Source organism: Chenopodium quinoa, unplaced genomic scaffold (assembly GCF_001683475.1).
Source record: "Chenopodium quinoa cultivar QQ74 unplaced genomic scaffold, ASM168347v1, whole genome shotgun sequence".
Lineage (NCBI taxonomy): Eukaryota > Viridiplantae > Streptophyta > Magnoliopsida > Caryophyllales > Amaranthaceae > Chenopodium > Chenopodium quinoa.
In genome coordinates this window covers 460,953-478,615 of record NW_018744583.1, presented here as the reverse complement: position 1 = coordinate 478,615, position 17,663 = coordinate 460,953, and the positions used below count along the sequence as shown (strand labels likewise).

Here is a 17,663-nt window from a genome sequence, read left to right as displayed (position 1 = left end):
AAATTTCATTTATAAAATATTTAAAAATACGGGGGATTACAGTCAGCCGCCCGCCTATTGGTGTCTCTTACTTCCTTTTGCTTCTTCCTCAACGGAACCTTGAGGCCGTCTACCCTTAGCATCACCTGCAAAATCAGCCGAAAACGGGTTAGTCTCTCAATTATGGTACAACTGGCAAAAGTGTAAAGTATACAAAAGCACCCCAACCGGCAATTTACCTCCGCAAGCAGTGAGTTGATGCGGTCAATGTTGACTTGATGCACACCCAGCACCGCCTCCTTCTTGGACCGGGTGAGGGTCCTCAGCATCCTCTTGGCATATTGTTGGAGGTCAGGCCAACAGGAAAAGGCATCTGCACCAACAGAGTCATTCGTTAACTATTAAGCATAGGCAGCACCTATATTCTGTCGGCTGCCTAAAGAATCCCCTGATTGGGTAGCTGGGGACTTGACTCGAATAGGCCCAAGCGGCCAGGGGGGATCACAGGTGAAGGCCATACCTTGATTTTCAGGCTGAGGGGTCACCCCACCCCCAGCCTCATTGGAGTCGGTTGCTACAGCAAGCTGCCGGCCCGAGGACGTCTGAGGCTCCCTCGTCTCAACCTTAGCCGGCTCGGTGTTTAGACCAAAGTCTTTCAGGCTCTTGCCTGCTGAGGTTGGCATGTCAGGCATAGGCAGCCTTCCAGAAGAGGTAGGGGCAGCCGGAACCCTCCTTGTCTTGGAAGGAGGTTGAGAAGGCTCCTCGCCCGGTCTTTTTAGCATTTGTGTTGGGGAGCGAGGAACATTCTTGCTCCCCGTCTGAAAAAGAAACAGTGCAACTGGTCAATATTGGAATAGACATCAAACTATATAGACGGTAAAAGAGCTCAGCCAGAGCTTACCCCATCATCCTTGGCCGCTAGTTGGGCCCTCTTTTTCTCCAACTGATCCTTCCGGATCTAAGCAGCAGATTTACCGGGCGTCTTCTCTAGAGGCACCATTTCTAATCCTTTTTCTGCAAAGAAGAAAATCAAATTCAAATTCCATTCAAGAATGATACGGACGACATAAAATGCCGGTTATTAGTCAATATACGTCTGCTAAACATTGTGCTAAGGCCACAGGCGGAAAGGAACGCCTCGTCCTTTAGACAGTCTGGATGAGGGACCCAGTTCTTGGGGACAATTATTTCAGTCCCATCATCCAAAGGCGTTGAGGTTTTCTTGAAGAGTCCCGTCTCCATTATTTGCATCCAGGCCTCTTCCGGTACTTTAGGAAGGGCGCATTTCTTCCCAAGGAAAGTGGCGTTCAGAGTGAAAACATCCCTGGCGGACATGTGCCTCTATTGGATTATTGATGGAGGGCCATTTATACGCCTCCTCATCCCCTTGGGGGGCATTCGGTTCTCAGGAATACTCTTCAGAGTCTGGTTGTTGGACGGTCTCTTCACCGCCTTTATGTCCTGCACATGAACAGAGACGGTCGGACTCGCAGAAGAGTAAGGATGGTTCAAACACCCCAGACGGCATCCCCAGTCCTAGACTCAGCCGTATCCGGTGACCGACTGACAACTGTCCTAGGTCGTGCCGTGTGTATGCTGGGTGAGTCCATTATTCTTTATAAGCTATACAACCGGAAAAACTCAAAAAAGGTGCAAGGGGTATAGACGGTACCTCGAAGATGTTTTGGGTGTGGGGAAAGTTGGCTATCTGGATCAACAGCCGGAAATCTCTTTGTTGCTTGCTAGATACCCAAACGGTTGCCCGGATGTACCCACTTGAAGAGCAATCGAAAATTGTAGAAAAACCCAGACGTTCCTCTGAAATTTTGCTTGAAGATACTCCAGACGGTTGACCGGCTGTGGGTGTATTGAAAGCTAGGAGAATGTCAAAAGACCCTGAGGCGGTTTTAATATGTTTTGAATGAAGAGCACTCAGACGGTAGCCGGTTGAGTGAAGAAAAGAAAGACGGTTGTGCAAGAAATAGCAGCCGGTATCAGAGCTTTTTCTCAGAAAAAATTTCTCAAAGTGAATAAGTGTTGAAATGAAGGGGGGGACCTCTACTTATATAGAACCCCAAAAGGCGAACCGTCACCTTCCAAATTCAAATTCAAAAAAGGAAAAAAAAAAGAGAGAGAGAAGGAGACGAAACGTCACCTTCTCAGATCATGACACCTGTCATAGGTGCCACGTGGCAAGCCACGTCACACCTGTGAGGGGCAAATGTTTAGGGTAAAAATACCCGGTTCAAGTGGCCCAATAGAATGCTGACACGTGTCAGCCCCAAAGAGTATCTGGAAGAACTAACCCTCTGGTGACATGTGGCACTCCAACCCATGAAAGGGGAACTAATCCTCAAACACTATAAATAAAGGGAAATCCTCATTTATTGCACATTCCAAAATATACACACAAAAACCCGAGCAATATTAATTGCATAATTCTCTCAGAATCCGAGAGAAAAACCCTTATATTCTGCACTTTTATACATCCGGACACGTTCTAACTTGATCGTCGGAGGCGGAACTCCATCCAACCGGAATTTTCCGTGGTTTTGCAGGTACAGACAATCGACGCACATTCTTGGAATTGTAACTCTCCCGAGGGACTCCAAGAACCCCGAAACAACTACATTCAGGGAAACAATGAAAAACGATTAACAATACAACTGATATTTACCTCTTCTGGCTCCATTTCCATTAGTCCCCGCATTCCCTTTGCCATATTTCTAACACAAAAGCACATTACACAAAGCACATTACATTACATTCCAATTTCGTATACAAACAAATACACTTCTCTGAAAATATGTTAATCCGTTTGTGAACACCATAGGTAACACTCAACCCCCAAATTCCAATCCAAATCCTATTTCAACTTAATTTCATGACTAGATATATAAACTAAATTCTAATTTAACTTACCAATTATACCGCGTTCCAATAAAAATTAATTTTCTTTTTATTCAGTCCCCAAAATCAAATCCAATTCCAATTCCATCTTAATTTCATAACAGGATAAATAAACTGAATACCCATTAATGTTTTACCAGGATAAACCAAACCCCTACATTGTTAATTTCCACTACCACCAAATTCAATTCCCTCCACAGCAACAACCGCGTTTTCCATACCCTCGACCAAAATTTACAACTATTAATTGACTGTAATACTAGTTCAAAACACTTACAACGCGATTAGATCAATTTGGTGATATGTCGCAATAAAACTTCTGGGTATATTGCCCAAAGGGTCGACCAATCTTTTTCGATTTTCTGTAACTGATGAGATGCTTTGCTTTACTAGACGAAGATCCAGAAATATCTCCATCTAACGTCGATATAACATCTTCTTCCCAAACGAACGCCGTTATTTTGAGTAACAATCACGATGTTTATTGTTACTAGTGACTAGGCAATAAAATACGTGTCACTTTGTTACATCTACGCTTCATGCACAGTACCATATTATCCTCTGTGGCCACGTGAAATACCACCTTTAACCCTATGATGAACGATACAAGTTCATCATTAAGATGAACTTGTATTTTTCCGATAATTGTTTATCTATAAATATAAATTTAAAAAACAATTTACAACTTTGAATTAATTAAGGGGGTTGTTAAATTTCGCCCTCGAGTTTTCTACTAACGCCCGCAAATAAAATTTATTTTACAAATTTACCCTTAAATAAAATAAAACAATTCTCACTCCTTCACTCCCAAAACCCTCACTCCCTCTTCTCCCTCTTAAATACAATTCTCTCTCTACACCACCACCACCACATTCTTTTACCACCCACCACTACCACCACCTCCTCTTTGAACCACTCACACCAACTCCTCTTTTAACCACCCACCACCGCCTCCTTCTTTAACCACATACCACCACGCCCTTTAACCACCCACCACTACTACCACCACCCCGTCCCACCCACCACCACGTCCCACCCTCCACCACGTACAAGGGAAGACGCGAAAATGACGAGGAAGGACAAGGGAAAGGCCTTCGTCGAAGGAGTCGCCGGAGACAAGGTGAGTATATTTTTTTTTTCTGGAATTGGCGGAAACGCCCAAAATTTTCACAAATTCTGGGCTGAAACGCCTAGAATTTTCGTTCACCCATACAGTTATACAAAAATCTAGGCATTTCACCCTAGATCCGTTGAAAAAATTGGACGTTTATGCCTTATATTCATATGCTGTTGCTGTTGTTTATTATTGTTGTTGTTGTTTATAATTGTTGTTGTTGTTTATAATTGATGTTGTTGTCTATAATTGTTGTTGTTGTTGTTTATAATTGCTATTGTTGTTGTTTATAATTGTTGTTGTTGTTGTTTATAATTGTTGTTGTTGTTTATAATTGCTGTTGTTGTTGTTTATAATTGCTGTTGTTACTATGTTATTTCCAAAATGTATCATCAGTGATTATTTTTGGCCATATGAGGTGGTAATGGATTTTATAGAAGCATGATATGAATTATGCTGCCGGGCATAGGATCTAATTTCAATAGAGGAACTAGAAATTATCCCCTTGATATTCCATTGTATTTATTTGGTGCATTTAATTTAAAATTCCCTAATAACCAAGCACTACTGTCAACATCGACAAACTAGAATTTGATGTGTAGATGTATATAGACACACACACTTTGAAGTGTAGATATATATAAACACAATTTGGCAAATGGACGTACAGTAAACATTCAAATTTAATGGTGTCTTGTAAATGAGTAGTGAAGGTATTTTTGATTTATGGACAGATAGGATTGCAACCTTTTACTTGTTAAGCTTAGGCAACAACAAGAGTGGTTTACATTATCATGGTATCAAAGAAAAAAAAACAATATTGTACAATCAAAGATAAAAAGTTAAAAAATTATGTTTGTAACTAAAAGATGCAAATTCAGTAGTACTAGTTATTGGTTTTCTTTTGTTTTCATCACCTATTTTGTTTTTATTATTAATATTATAATTTATTTTAAATTTAGAATGTAGTTGAGGGTTCAGGTCCATGACATGCTAGATCACGCGGTATTAACGCGTCAATTAGGAGAGATAGGGGGATTAGTATACGGGAAGGTAGTTCAGTACCAGAGCACGACAGGGTAGTGGATGATTATGGGACTCCGGGTTCGGGTTCGAGTTCGATGTACGAGGATGATGGACCTGAGGATGATGTAGATGAGGGTGAGGCTGATGTTGAAGAGCAGCCGCCTGTCGTGACGAGAGGTCCTTATGGGAGATTTATGAGTTCTCGACCACCTCGATATGTAGCGACTTGGCTTGTTCAGGGGCCGATGGACGGTGGGCCCGAGGATGGGAGCGTTATTCCTAGTTTCGGGGCCCATGTTGCTCGGTATATTTGGGATGGGGAAGATCGACGGTTTTTGCGGTGTCATACTAGAGCTGGTGTGTGTAGAGATTTGACTGATTGGCTAGAGCGATTTACAGCTGCCACCACTACGCGGATACGACAGACTGGGCTGTCGCACCTGCCTAGCATTATGCACGACCACCTTGATTTTCAGCTGATTTCTGCCTTTGTTGAGAGATGGCAGCCAGACACGAACACATTCCACCTACCTTTTGGTAAGATGACCATCATGTTGCACAATGTACACCACATACTTGGTATTCGGGTTGATGGGGATATGGTTGTCGGTGATCTCCCTAGTGACCAGTATAGGACATTGGTAGGTGGGTTGTTACAGTTGACTCCAGAGAAGCTACAGGTCAAGACTCAGAATGCCATCTACAAGAACGGTGGCGTCCATACTGACCAGATTATTGCTAGGTGTCGTAGTGAGGAGCAACTGGAGGCGATTCAGGCCATTGGTTACATGTGGGTCCTTTTGGGTAACACGCTCTTTACTGACAAGAGCGGTACCGGTACTCACCCTTCTTTTCTCAGTGAGTTGTGTATCGAGGATAACCTGGAGAGGTTGACGAGATACTCCTGGGGTTCAGCCACACTAGGGTACTTGTATCGTCAGCTCGGACATGCCACCCGAAATGGATGTGATTCTATCGCGGGTTGTCTGACTCTTCTACAGGCTTGGATATACGAGTACTTTCCATGTTTTTGGCCTCACCAGGGTGTGTTGACACAGGACGTCCCTCATGCTCGTGCAGGGTTATGGGATGTTGGTATGACGCGGAAGCATCAACAACGTCTCGTGTCCTTTCGTACTCGACTTGACCAGCTGTGTGACTATGAGGTATAAGTAGATACGTAATTACTATTTGTCTTATATTGATTTTATTTACAGTTGATTTACAGGTATAACTAATTTACAGGTATGTTGGTTGCCATACGGTGCTTTTCCTGCACAACAGGTGCCTAGGACTATGTTTACTGGATGTATTCGCTATCGAGGCATCATAGAACCATATATGCCCGATCGAGTTGTTCGACAGTTGGGGTTTATACAGGAGATTCCCGGTGACATGATTAGGCCAGATGATGCTCAGAGACCACTTAGTGTGAAGTCTTATAGGGTCAGTTTTTCAGCTCAGATGACCACTCTCATGTGGGATAGATTTGTCCCCGGTGCTGCGTTCAGTCTTCTTCTTGGTGGATATACTAGAGTTCCACGTGGCGGATATACTTGTGCCCCTGACTACCTACCCTGGTTTAGGAGAGTTAGCCATCCTATCGTCACTCCTAATGTATGTTGAGGATAAAGTCGGTCTTCCTGAGAGGACCAACGTTGATTACGTAAGTTTTTTGTTAGTTTTTTTTTTAATTTAATTATTTTTTTCCTATTATTTCTATTAATACACAATTATAATGGTTTGTGCAGTGGGTAGGGCAATTTATGGTTACAGCGCAGCGATCACTTAGTGAGTACCCTACGCTATCAAGGGACACCAAAGTAATGTTAGAGCAGGTGATTAATGATTGGAATACAATAAATGGACTTAGAGATTAGCTGTAATATGTATTCTAGCTTTGACTTTATTGTTTTATTAGACTATGTTTTGGATGTTGTTAGTGGACATTTATGTTTTATCACATTTGTTGAGAATTATCAAGTTGACATTTATATATTATTATTTTATTTTCTAATTACGTAGTACTTACTTAGTAAATTTTTAAAAGAATTGCTTAAAAAAATTAAAAAAAAATAATCATGTTTATTAATAAAGTTAAATAAAAATCCATAACAGTACTCAAGAGCTAACTAATGTCTGCCACAATTGAAGCCTTCTCTCGTACCTTGCCTCCCATCTGTGTACACTTGCCTGTCGAGCGTTAAACCACATTGGTGAAATTGGAGGAAGTGGGTGGTCTTGATCCATATGCAAACGAATGAAATGCGATCCACCAACAGTTCCAATCACGAACTCTGCACTAGGCCTATCTAAGCGTCCACGATTGTTCAACGGTAAAACAGTGGTAGATGGATAGTAGCACGATGGTCTATTTCCTACTCCATAACAAATCACTACCACATTCCATATTGTGGCAATAGCAAACAAATCCTACTGTGCTACCATCCAATGCTCCTGTCCACACGCATCACCATCCCATCTGATCCGGTCTACCTCCCTCTGCAGTCCTGAACCAACCTGTTGACCCCATATGTCGTAGTAAATCATGTTGTACAACCAAGGATGAGAACCAACCTCATTTGCGATATGATGTCGAACCAATCGCCATTCCTCCTGATCTCCCTAACAAAAATCTGCTACGCAACGAAATCCGCAATTCCCATCTCCAATTACGTCCTTAACACCTACGACGTAAGGCCACATGATGTTGGGAATCGCGTAGCTGTATCTACATTGTCGCATGTCGAACCCGGTACCTACAAAATAAAAAACATAATATGACATATAGTTAAGTTATTACACAAACTAAATTAAAATATAAGATGTATGAAAACATTATTTAATTATATCGATAATCACCTGTATCAGATGGGGGTGGTCTACTTCTGGATCGATTATCTCGCCCATTACGTTGAACATGCTCAAAAAACGAACGATCTCGCCTGTTCCTTCTCTCGGGAGGTCGTCCCCTTACTTGAGGGTTGACTCGAGGCTCCTGAAGGTCATCGTAGTTAGGATCCATCTCACCCTCAATCACTCAGACACGTGCCTAAGCATCACAGGGTCACTGGTAATAACCTGATCAACAAGGGTGCGGAAATGAGCTCGATCCTCATCATTTTCATCAACTACATCAGGAATGTCGACACCCGCACCAATGACAAGGGTCCTCCAATATGGATGAATGTCCTTCGTATACAACCCCTTCCCTGCAGTAATCGAGTCATATATTTGGCACGCACAAGGTAACCCGTGGGTAGTACGTAGAGCACACCCACAACGTCGATGGACATCTGTACTCAACCCTCGCATCATGTTCGTCTCACCAAGAAGAATAGACAGACAATAGTGGGATACCTTTCCGTTCAGCTGATGCAAAGGCTTCTGCTTGTACTTCTGACCATGAGTTGCTCTACATGCCTCTAACCCATTACGAATGGCTATGATCTGGTTCTCAATCGAGCAGTGCACCTGAGCCCAAACTGTGTCTAAAGAACCTGTAGAACTGTCAATCCAACATTTCAATGCCGAATGCTGGCTCTCAACCCTGCAGTTGTTAACATTGCCGAAGTGCAGTACCTGATTCGTCCAAAACATCACAAACTTCTCCTTGTGTATGAGCCAAGTGTCCATAACATAGTTAATCACTTTCGGCCATCGACTCCACTTGGTTTTCAGCTCTACAAGCTCTCTTTCATATGCCTCTTCAGATGTAGCATAAATCACATGCCTCCACCTCCCATTTTTGAACTTGGCACCAATCTCCTTCTTTTTTTCAAACATGGAAGTAACCTTCGCCTCAACATCTTTGTTAATATGCCACACACACAACATGTGTCTTGTGTTTGGAAACACGCTCTTCAACGCTGCACAAAGGCCAAGCTCCCTATCTGTCAGTAGTACCGATGGCTCTCTATGATGACCGATCAACAACCTCAAGCACTGAAGCACCCACCGATAACTTTCTTCGGACTCCGACCTCATGAATGCGTATGCAACAAGAAAGTTTTGATTTGTCGGTGTAACCCCAACAATCTCAAAGAATGGCATGTCGTATCGGTTCGTCTTGTAAGTGGAATCCATACCTATCACGTACGGGTATGTGCGTAGCAAATTTGTCATGATCGGGTGTGCCATGAAAGCATGTTGCAACACATTGTTGGTATCAGTCATAACCCAAGTAAGGTATTTGCTCTGTCTGGCCAAATGAAGCACCTGGGGAACCACCTCTCTTCCCTCGAATCGCTCCATTCTGATATTACTTCTGCAGTTGTAGACATGCCTGATGTTTGGATGGTCTCCGGGAAACTTTTCTACAAGAGTTCTCATGATATGCCGAGGTGGCACCTGTGCCTGAGTCATGTCACGAACTACATGCTTAGCAGCAAGACTAAGACCGCTGATTTGTCGATGTCCCTCAGGATACACAACCAAAGAATGATTGTGAGTGTCGTTCAAACAACTGAGCTTCCAACCACTTACTACTCTGACATACTCAACCTTGAGTCTGAAGGGACAACTGTTTGCCTTGCTTTTCGTGTCTTTGCGTATCGTGTTCATCATGTCTCTTATCATGCTCTTTTTTCCACGATCACAACTCACATATCGATACGGCCGACCACTCCGATCGATCTTGTAAGAAGCCTTCACTAACATAAATCCGAGCGGGCGACAAACATTTTGTGCCCACAGAACGGCATCCTCAAAACTCGAAAACACAGTGTCTGTCAAAAAATGTACGCTATAGTCCACACCATCACCATCCTCGGACTCAGAATCCTATATAATAATAATAACAATAAAAACAAAATTAATAAAAGTTGACAAACAACAAAAACACAACTAATAATAATAACAACTAATCATAATAATTCTAACTATACACAACTAATTATAATAACAACTAAAAGGTGTGATCCCTCACTTATAAACGATTGAGAATTTTATAACTAGAGAAATTAATTAAGTTGAGTAATTCAAAACGACCCTCCTAAACAAATTCGTAGTATATAACTATAATTTTTTGAACAACATACTTATGAACAATACAAACAACATATTAAGATTGATAGAACAATACGACCCTCCTAAACAAATTCGATGCCTTATGAACAATTCATCCAAATACAAACAACATACTTTACAAATAATATGACATTTCACTTATGAACAATTCATCTATTATAGTCGATCTTTTAAAGAAAAACAATAGGAATTGATAGAAAATGACAGTCGTCAACGTGTTTTTTTAGAATTAAATTTCAAAATTGATAAAAAAATTCGAAATTTCCAGGCAAACGCCCAGAAATTTCAAAAAACCTAGGCTGAAACGCCTAGTTTTTTCAAAATATCCTAGGGTGTTTGAAAAAAGCAGGCGTTTCAGCCTAGGTTTTACGAAATTTTTGGGCGTTTGCCTGGAAATGTCATAAACAGAAAATTAAATATTCGGAAATTCGAAAAAAAAGAAAACGCCTAGTTTTTACGAAATATCCTAGGGTGTTCGAAAAAACTAGGCGTTTCAGCCTAGGTTATTCGAATTTTTTGGGCGTTTGCTTGGAAATTTCATAAACAGAAAATTAAATATTTGGAATTTCGAAAAAAAAAATTAAATAATCGTACCGATTCCGTACGGTCCGACGAGCCTCCGGCGACCAACGTAGGTGGTGTTTCCGGCCTTTCGTTGTCTTCCTTGGGATCCAACGAATTAGGTTTTGCAAAATTTAAATTATTGGTTTGATTTTGAAAATTACAGTGGTTGGTGGTTCAACGTGATCGTTGGTGGCCGGTGTGAGCACTAGAGAGAACGGTAAAAAATTTTATGTAGGGTAAAAGTGTTAAGTTTATGTAAAAATAACTATTTTATAATATTTTTATAACAAGGCTACGTACGTCATTTTAGGTTATTTTGCGGGCGTTAGTTAGAGATTCGAGGGCGACGTTTGAATTATTATTATTATTATTTTTTTTTAATATCTTTCAGAATTCATAATAAAAATAAAGATACACAAGTATTAGATATTTAGGTGATTAAGATGTATGTCAAACTTCTCCAGAATTAACTTATATAACAGAGATATGTATCTAGAAATTAAGAAGAAAATGCGATCAAGCCTTATGGGCATCAACAAACCCTATTTTGAATGTTAGGCCTCATTTTATTATTTATGGTTGTGTTGCTAGCCCACTACATTTCTGGGTGTTGAGTTGTTGACACTTCTATTTTACTTTCCACCTTTCAACATTTGCCGCTATGAAAAAACTAGGAAAAGTAATACCTTCCTAATGATAATAGCAAAGATATCTGTACTATACCAGTTAAACATGATCAGGCACAAGAATCTAAGCGATAACAGATCCAGAATTCCTGATGAATGGAGAAACTTAACTGAAAAGTGTTATAAACACGAGCATGCTGCAGCAGCAACTAAAAGCAGATATGAAAATTTTTAAAGTGCGAGAAAATCATGACATCTAGACTTCAATCATGATCATCTCAGCAAAGTAAAGGGTGAAAAGGGCTTTCCCTGAGGGATCAACAAGAATATGGAAAAGCTAAAGGCCACCACAGATTGTAGCATCATCAGAAATCATCATCCTCTTCCTCGGCAATGTGCTTAGCAAGTTCTTGCTCCTGCTGCTGCCTTTCCCTTCTCTTCTCAGCACTTTCCTTCTCCTTGTGCGAGTTAGGTGGGTACCGTAGAGCCCGTACTGCTTCATTGTGCATGTTCAGACAGAAAGCAATTCTAGAATCAAAGGCAGACTGTGGCTCAGTTGTTGAGTAGATATCACCAGTCTCCTTTGATAACATCCAACCGTTTGCATGATCTAATGTGGCATCTATTGCACCATCACGAATAGCCTTGGCCACAATGCTCTCAGCATCAGCAACAGGGTTGGGAGAATCTAATCTCAGCTTTTTAGCAACATCTGCAAGAGAGATGCGGGAATAGGAGATGCTAATGTTTCTCAACCCAGTCCTAATGACGTTGTGGCGAAGACGGACAATCAAATTGTGAGTTCGATCCTTGTCAAAAGTAGAAGAGAACTTTTCAGTAACTCCTCTGAACAGCTCCAAGTCACCAATACGAACAGCCTACAAACCCATCACCAACACTAGATTATCAGCATTAAATTAGAATTGACAAAATATAAAGTTGCCTAAAAATGATCTTTGCAGGTTTAAGGCAATGAGAATACATTCTGCAAATGAAATCATATTCATTAAACATACATTTGTAAGCTCAAAGTACGGACGCAAGGCCTTCTCCATCCCTTTCTGCATAAACATTGTTCTCTCAGGTATTTCCCCTAGTAGTAATCGCACTATCACAGCCCATTTGTTGCACTGAATCCTGAAACCACGGGCTGCAATAGGTGCTTTCCTAGCGGCCTGAAGAAGGCTCTCTTTTGCATCAGTATATTCCAACTGAATTGTCTGGATCTTTCCAACATAGAAGAGATGTCGACAATGCTGCCAAAAAAAAATTAATTTGATGACTAAGACCAGAATCATCACAAGACAATAAGCACTTGTAAGAGAAAAATGCAGTAGTCGGTGAAAAAGGAGACAACAACAGAAGATAATGGTGCATACTAGACCAGAAATACTCCATATAAAGGATTTAAGCTACTCCAACTCATAGGTTCCTACTACCCCCATAATTGAACCACAAAATGACCCAGGATAAGTAACTTATACCACATAACAAGGTATAACATTGTAATAACATTCCATTCATACAAGCAAAACCAAAGAGCCAAATAAAAATTGGTAAAACATATTACAGTACAACCCCAATATAGATGCGGTGCTCAAAGAAAAACTTGACAGGTGTTAAACAAAAGAGGCCAGGCGCATGATACCCTCAACAATGTAAAGAACTTTCCAAACAAAAGTACTGCTAGAAAGTAACAAAACTACATTAAACTTTTTTTACAGAGAGAGTTCAAAGCAACTTCATGAAACTACCCTCCTTAAACTAAATAATCAATTTTGCCTTCAATTTCCGGAAGTCTGAAACAGAAATAAAGGTTCATTTGGAGTTATTAGATAGAAAATGACAATGTTAATATAGGATTAAATTTTTTAAATTTTGCAACAGCCAACATCACTTTTACCGATTTGATTCTCATCTTATTAGAAGAGCAGGTACAAAATGTGAAACAACAAAGGATCACGGATTTCTTAGTGTAAATACTGCTTTACTACACTAGTGCATAATAAATCATAGAAAGACATTACTAGCGTTACAGGTAATAGAGAATACCTGCTGATTGGAATGAGCCCCAAAACTAGGTGCCTTGGACCTCAGCTTTTCAGCCTGATCATACAAATTGTAATGGAGGTAATTGCGAAGCAGAAGGTTCAGAAGTGTTTCCTGCAGCATAGATAAATCACATGTAATTCAAACTCTCAGCACATAACTCATATTATGTATATATATGCTTCTCATTGACCCCATACAAACCTGACCAAGCTCATCATGGTGCAATGTAGCCAGCCGATGCAAGGTGAGGAGTTCACTGGAACAGAAAAGAATTAGATTAAAGCACTAAAGCAGAAGCACAACAAAATCAGTAACTTTATGAAACATTTTTAATGATTGCCTATGTACATTAGGGTTAATCTTATATCAATACAAGAAATTAAGGCAAATAGCAATTCTGAGCCTACCCACGGATTTCAGCAAGATCACCAGTGAGCTCATAGCTCAATGAATAGAAAGAATACAATTTGGATGCTAGCACATCAGCAACCCTTCTTTTCAATGATTTCAAACGAGCAATGCTTGCAGAAGCACAAGATTTAGCCTGAACATTTTCAGAGTTAGCTTGAAACACATATGACAATGAAGAGTACAAAAATAGTTTTTGGAACAGAGCACACCTCATTGTGCATTTTCTGATCAATTAGAAACAACAAGACAATCAAGTAACAGAAGATTTCCAGCTCCGGTAAAGTGCTTTTCCCTGAAGGTTGCACAGCAGATGTTGCAGTATCAACTTCCATCTCCTGTTCACCTCCCTAAAACCAATGTTATGATAATAAGTTAGGATTTCCGTGTTGGAAAACCATAGCTGTAAGCAGCATCAGAACTAAATTTGCATGCAAGTTATAAGAGAACCTGAAGCAACACTTTCCTAGTAACTAGTATGGTTGTTCCAAATAAGTTTTTTACACATCCATATCATAAACTCCACACCCAAGTCCAATATGAAAACAAATGTAGAGGTAGTGTAAATAAGATGCAATGCATCATATAAGTCTACTACTACCTTTAGTATCCGATCCCTCACAATAAATGAGCTTTGAAAGAGAGTACTCAATGAAGAAAGTCGGATTACACGTACTTCTGTAGCTTTCAACACAGCAGGATAAGACTTCTCCTTTAAAAGGCTTACTACCCCCCGCCATCTCTCTAAGTGACAAAGGAGTGGGATAATTACACCCTATCAAACAAGACTCTGCTAACTCCACTGCAGCAATTTAAGCCATAATCATGCAGACCAAAAGAGACTCGAGATACGACTTAGGATACTGGACCACTCTGAACCTCAGCTCTCAGACATGGGATACCTCTCTTATCTATGAACAGCCTTCCAATTCACTTCTATGATTTTCAAACCAGCCACTCATACAAGTTGGATAGACAGCCTAAATTCATACAACAGAACTTCAATTAATAAAGAGGAAGAAGAGAGATTACAGGCAGGGGCGGACCCACCTTTAGTCATAGTGGGTCCGGTGACAGTATTTTTTTTTAAAAATAAAATATCAAAGAGACCCCTTATTATAGATAGGCGGTCTCTTTGATGCTGCTATTGGTAACAACAAACAACATCAAAGAGACCTCTTATTAAGGTAGGAGATCTCTTTAATGCTGCTATTGCTACTTAAATATTAAAGAGACCTGTTATTTATATAAGAGGTCTCTTTGATGCTGCTATTGCATTTCGCAATTTTTTTGCGCTACTTTCTTTTTTCATTAAAGAGACCAGTTATATTTAATAACTGGTCTCTTAAGTTATCTCACTTTTTTTTGTATAATTTTTTAATAATTTTTTTCCCTTTTTATATCTTATATTTGTACAACCGATTTTAATATTTCCCCATAAAGCTTATCAATTAACTAAAAAATCATAAAGTTAATTCAATATAATAATTTTATTGTACCATTTGTTTATAACATGTTATTTGTAGTATTTTCGATTTGTAAAATTGAATTCTTAAGTACTGTATTTGGTTGTGGTATGTATTTTTGTGTCCTATTTTTGGATTGAAATCAATTTGGTGAAATATATATATATATATATATATATATATATATATATATATATATATATATAATTTTTGGATTGAAATTAATTATGAACAAGACATGGAAAAAAAAAAATTGTACTTTCACAAATGATCAATAATTGATGGTGACACACTATCTCGGAAATCCTGGATCCGCCACTGATTACAGGCTTAAATTTTCAGCAAGGAACAATATGGAGAGAGGCTTTGTCAGCACCCAAGTATTAGCCAACCTTGCAGGTATACATGTACTTGGCAGGAAGGCACTATCAAGAGGAAGAGAAGATTGCTTTATAAAAATAAATAATATATATTAGATTCCCACCACCCCAATTCCTTAATTCCATCACTGAACAAAGGGTGAGTTACATCATTCAAAGACCATAACCTAGAAATACAAAGACTATACGCAGATTTCGGGGACAACAACTCAGAGAGAGGAGAATTTGACAGGCAAGAGGTTTTTTGCATGGAAGGCATATTCCTGTCATGTACTACAATAAATTTTCTCTTGAGTTAATGATTTTTCTTATTGCCTATGATTTATTCACCCTATCAGCAAGATTACACCCTCTTAACAAGTTTTCATAACAGTTATTTTAGTTGAAGATTATGTCATTATTCTTGATGCTATAAAAGGCCGCATCAGCTGTCTATAGATATATGCGACTTAAATGATTATATAACTCTCATATAACATGTAGTTTGGATCAAAAGGCAACTAAGAGCTTGCACATGATTACCACATATCTCATTCGAACACAATGGTTACTTATTCTAAAGCAACAAAAATCTAATTTGCAGGTCCATAGCAAAGGATGAACTGATCTTGCAACTACAAAGATTTTTATTTTTTCAGTTCTAGGCCAAATTTGACATCATGAAGGAATAGGCTACCTCAGTGCTTCCATCACAGATTCACACTACTACTCACCATCATAAAGAATTTTACGAGTTCTAAATAATTCTTCCTTAATCTTCCATGTTCCTAGAGTAATATTTCATGACTAGCTGCTTTTCATGCTCTATAAGGAAGATTGCTAATTACATTGCCGCGATACTATTGATTTTAACAAGGAAGATCTCACACCCAACAGCACTAACCCGATCTTATACTTGTTTTTAAAAATCACGGCTTGGGCACACCTAGGCACGCCTAGGCAGTTGGTGAATCGATTCACAGAAAATAGCATCGAACTAGTAAAGGGCATGAGCATTACAAAATGCTAGCTAAGGTACGCACCGGAGCTGCCTTTTGTGCAGACGCACATAAGTGAGATTTTAGGTCCAAACCATAATTTACCAATTTCTTTTTACTCTTCTATCTATTCATTTGTTAGTTTTACTCTAAATGATTACTTCCCAATTAACCTCACACTAAATTCCAATCAAAAACAAAAAAAAATTACACTAAATGATTACTTCCCAGATAACCTCATTCATATAACAGGAAATCTATGTCTTCCTTGTTTCAATTCTGCATTATAATCAAACAAACGTTACCTTAGGAAGAAATGCGGAGATCTTTCCATGGGCCTCGGAACCGGGAGAAAGAGCGTAATCAAGGAAGAAATGCAGCACACGGGCCGTGAGCTTATGACGAACAGCAAAGGTAAGGCGGATTCCACGAGAAATCCGACGAGCCTCTTTAGTATAAGAACCCGTTTCCAATAGCGACGCAATCTCCTTCAAATCTGCAACAAATCAAGTTCAAAACCCTAAAAATCGGGCAAAATTCAACGAAACAAAAATCAAAATCGAAGTGATGGATTTGGGAAATACGCTTCAAAGTAGGTGGATCGACTGAGGAGAGAGAATTTGAGTGGGGTTGAGTATCCTTCATCTCCACATCTTGAGTCATTTTATCGCCGATTTTAACTGTTGCGAAGGATGAAATTGCAGAAAATTAATGCGAAATGTTATTGAATGAAGGAAATTGGAATGAAGTTGATGAATTTGTACCTGAATCTGTTGAAATTGGGGGAAAATATTAGGGTTTGGAGCTTCGAAGTTGAGTCTCTTATGCTTCAGTAGTTCCTTTCTTCTTCTGCAAGAAGCTCGATGATGCTGAAGCGGTTTTTCGTTTTCCTTTTGTTAGGAAAACTTATACGGCCTTGTTTTTAACTGAATTGCTAAACATCGCCCGCGAATCTCCACATAAAGCCCACAAAATTAGAGTGAATTGTCACTTTTGCCCTCAAAGTAAAAAACACAATTTCTTCTCTCAATTCTCTACTTCCACTTTCTCTCTCTAAAAAACTTTCCGAGCGATGTCGAGGCGGCCCGGCAAGGAAGTGGCGGCACAGGCGGCGGGTGGACAGCGGTTTTCCG

General features: G+C 39.7%; 3 protein-coding genes across 3 annotated transcripts; 2 read left to right on the top strand and 1 right to left on the bottom strand.

Moving 5' to 3' along the window:
• The first annotated feature begins 5,124 nt into the window (after window positions 1-5,124).
• LOC110699503 (protein MAIN-LIKE 1-like) lies at window positions 5,125-6,082 on the top strand. The gene is made up of 2 exons (XM_021876995.1): window positions 5,125-5,918; window positions 6,031-6,082. Exons 1-2 carry the CDS (start codon window positions 5,125-5,127, stop codon window positions 6,080-6,082), a joined length of 846 nt encoding a protein of 281 aa, XP_021732687.1.
• Window positions 6,083-6,103: 21 nt separating this feature from the next.
• On the top strand, window positions 6,104-7,580 carry LOC110699506. Its single transcript, XM_021876996.1, has 2 exons — window positions 6,104-6,195; window positions 6,275-7,580. The coding sequence occupies exons 1-2, from the start codon at window positions 6,127-6,129 to the stop codon at window positions 6,653-6,655; spliced, it is 450 nt and encodes a 149-aa protein (XP_021732688.1). The 5' UTR covers window positions 6,104-6,126; the 3' UTR covers window positions 6,656-7,580.
• Window positions 7,581-11,295: 3,715 nt separating this feature from the next.
• LOC110699488 (probable 26S proteasome non-ATPase regulatory subunit 3) lies at window positions 11,296-17,450 on the bottom strand. Its single transcript, XM_021876979.1, has 9 exons — window positions 17,295-17,450; window positions 17,115-17,210; window positions 16,836-17,026; window positions 13,920-14,057; window positions 13,707-13,843; window positions 13,501-13,555; window positions 13,300-13,410; window positions 12,264-12,503; window positions 11,296-12,125 (listed from the first exon to the last, which is right to left on the bottom strand). The coding sequence occupies exons 2-9, from the start codon at window positions 17,191-17,193 to the stop codon at window positions 11,613-11,615; spliced, it is 1,464 nt and encodes a 487-aa protein (XP_021732671.1). The 5' UTR covers window positions 17,194-17,210; window positions 17,295-17,450; the 3' UTR covers window positions 11,296-11,612.
• Window positions 17,451-17,663: the final 213 nt, after the last annotated feature.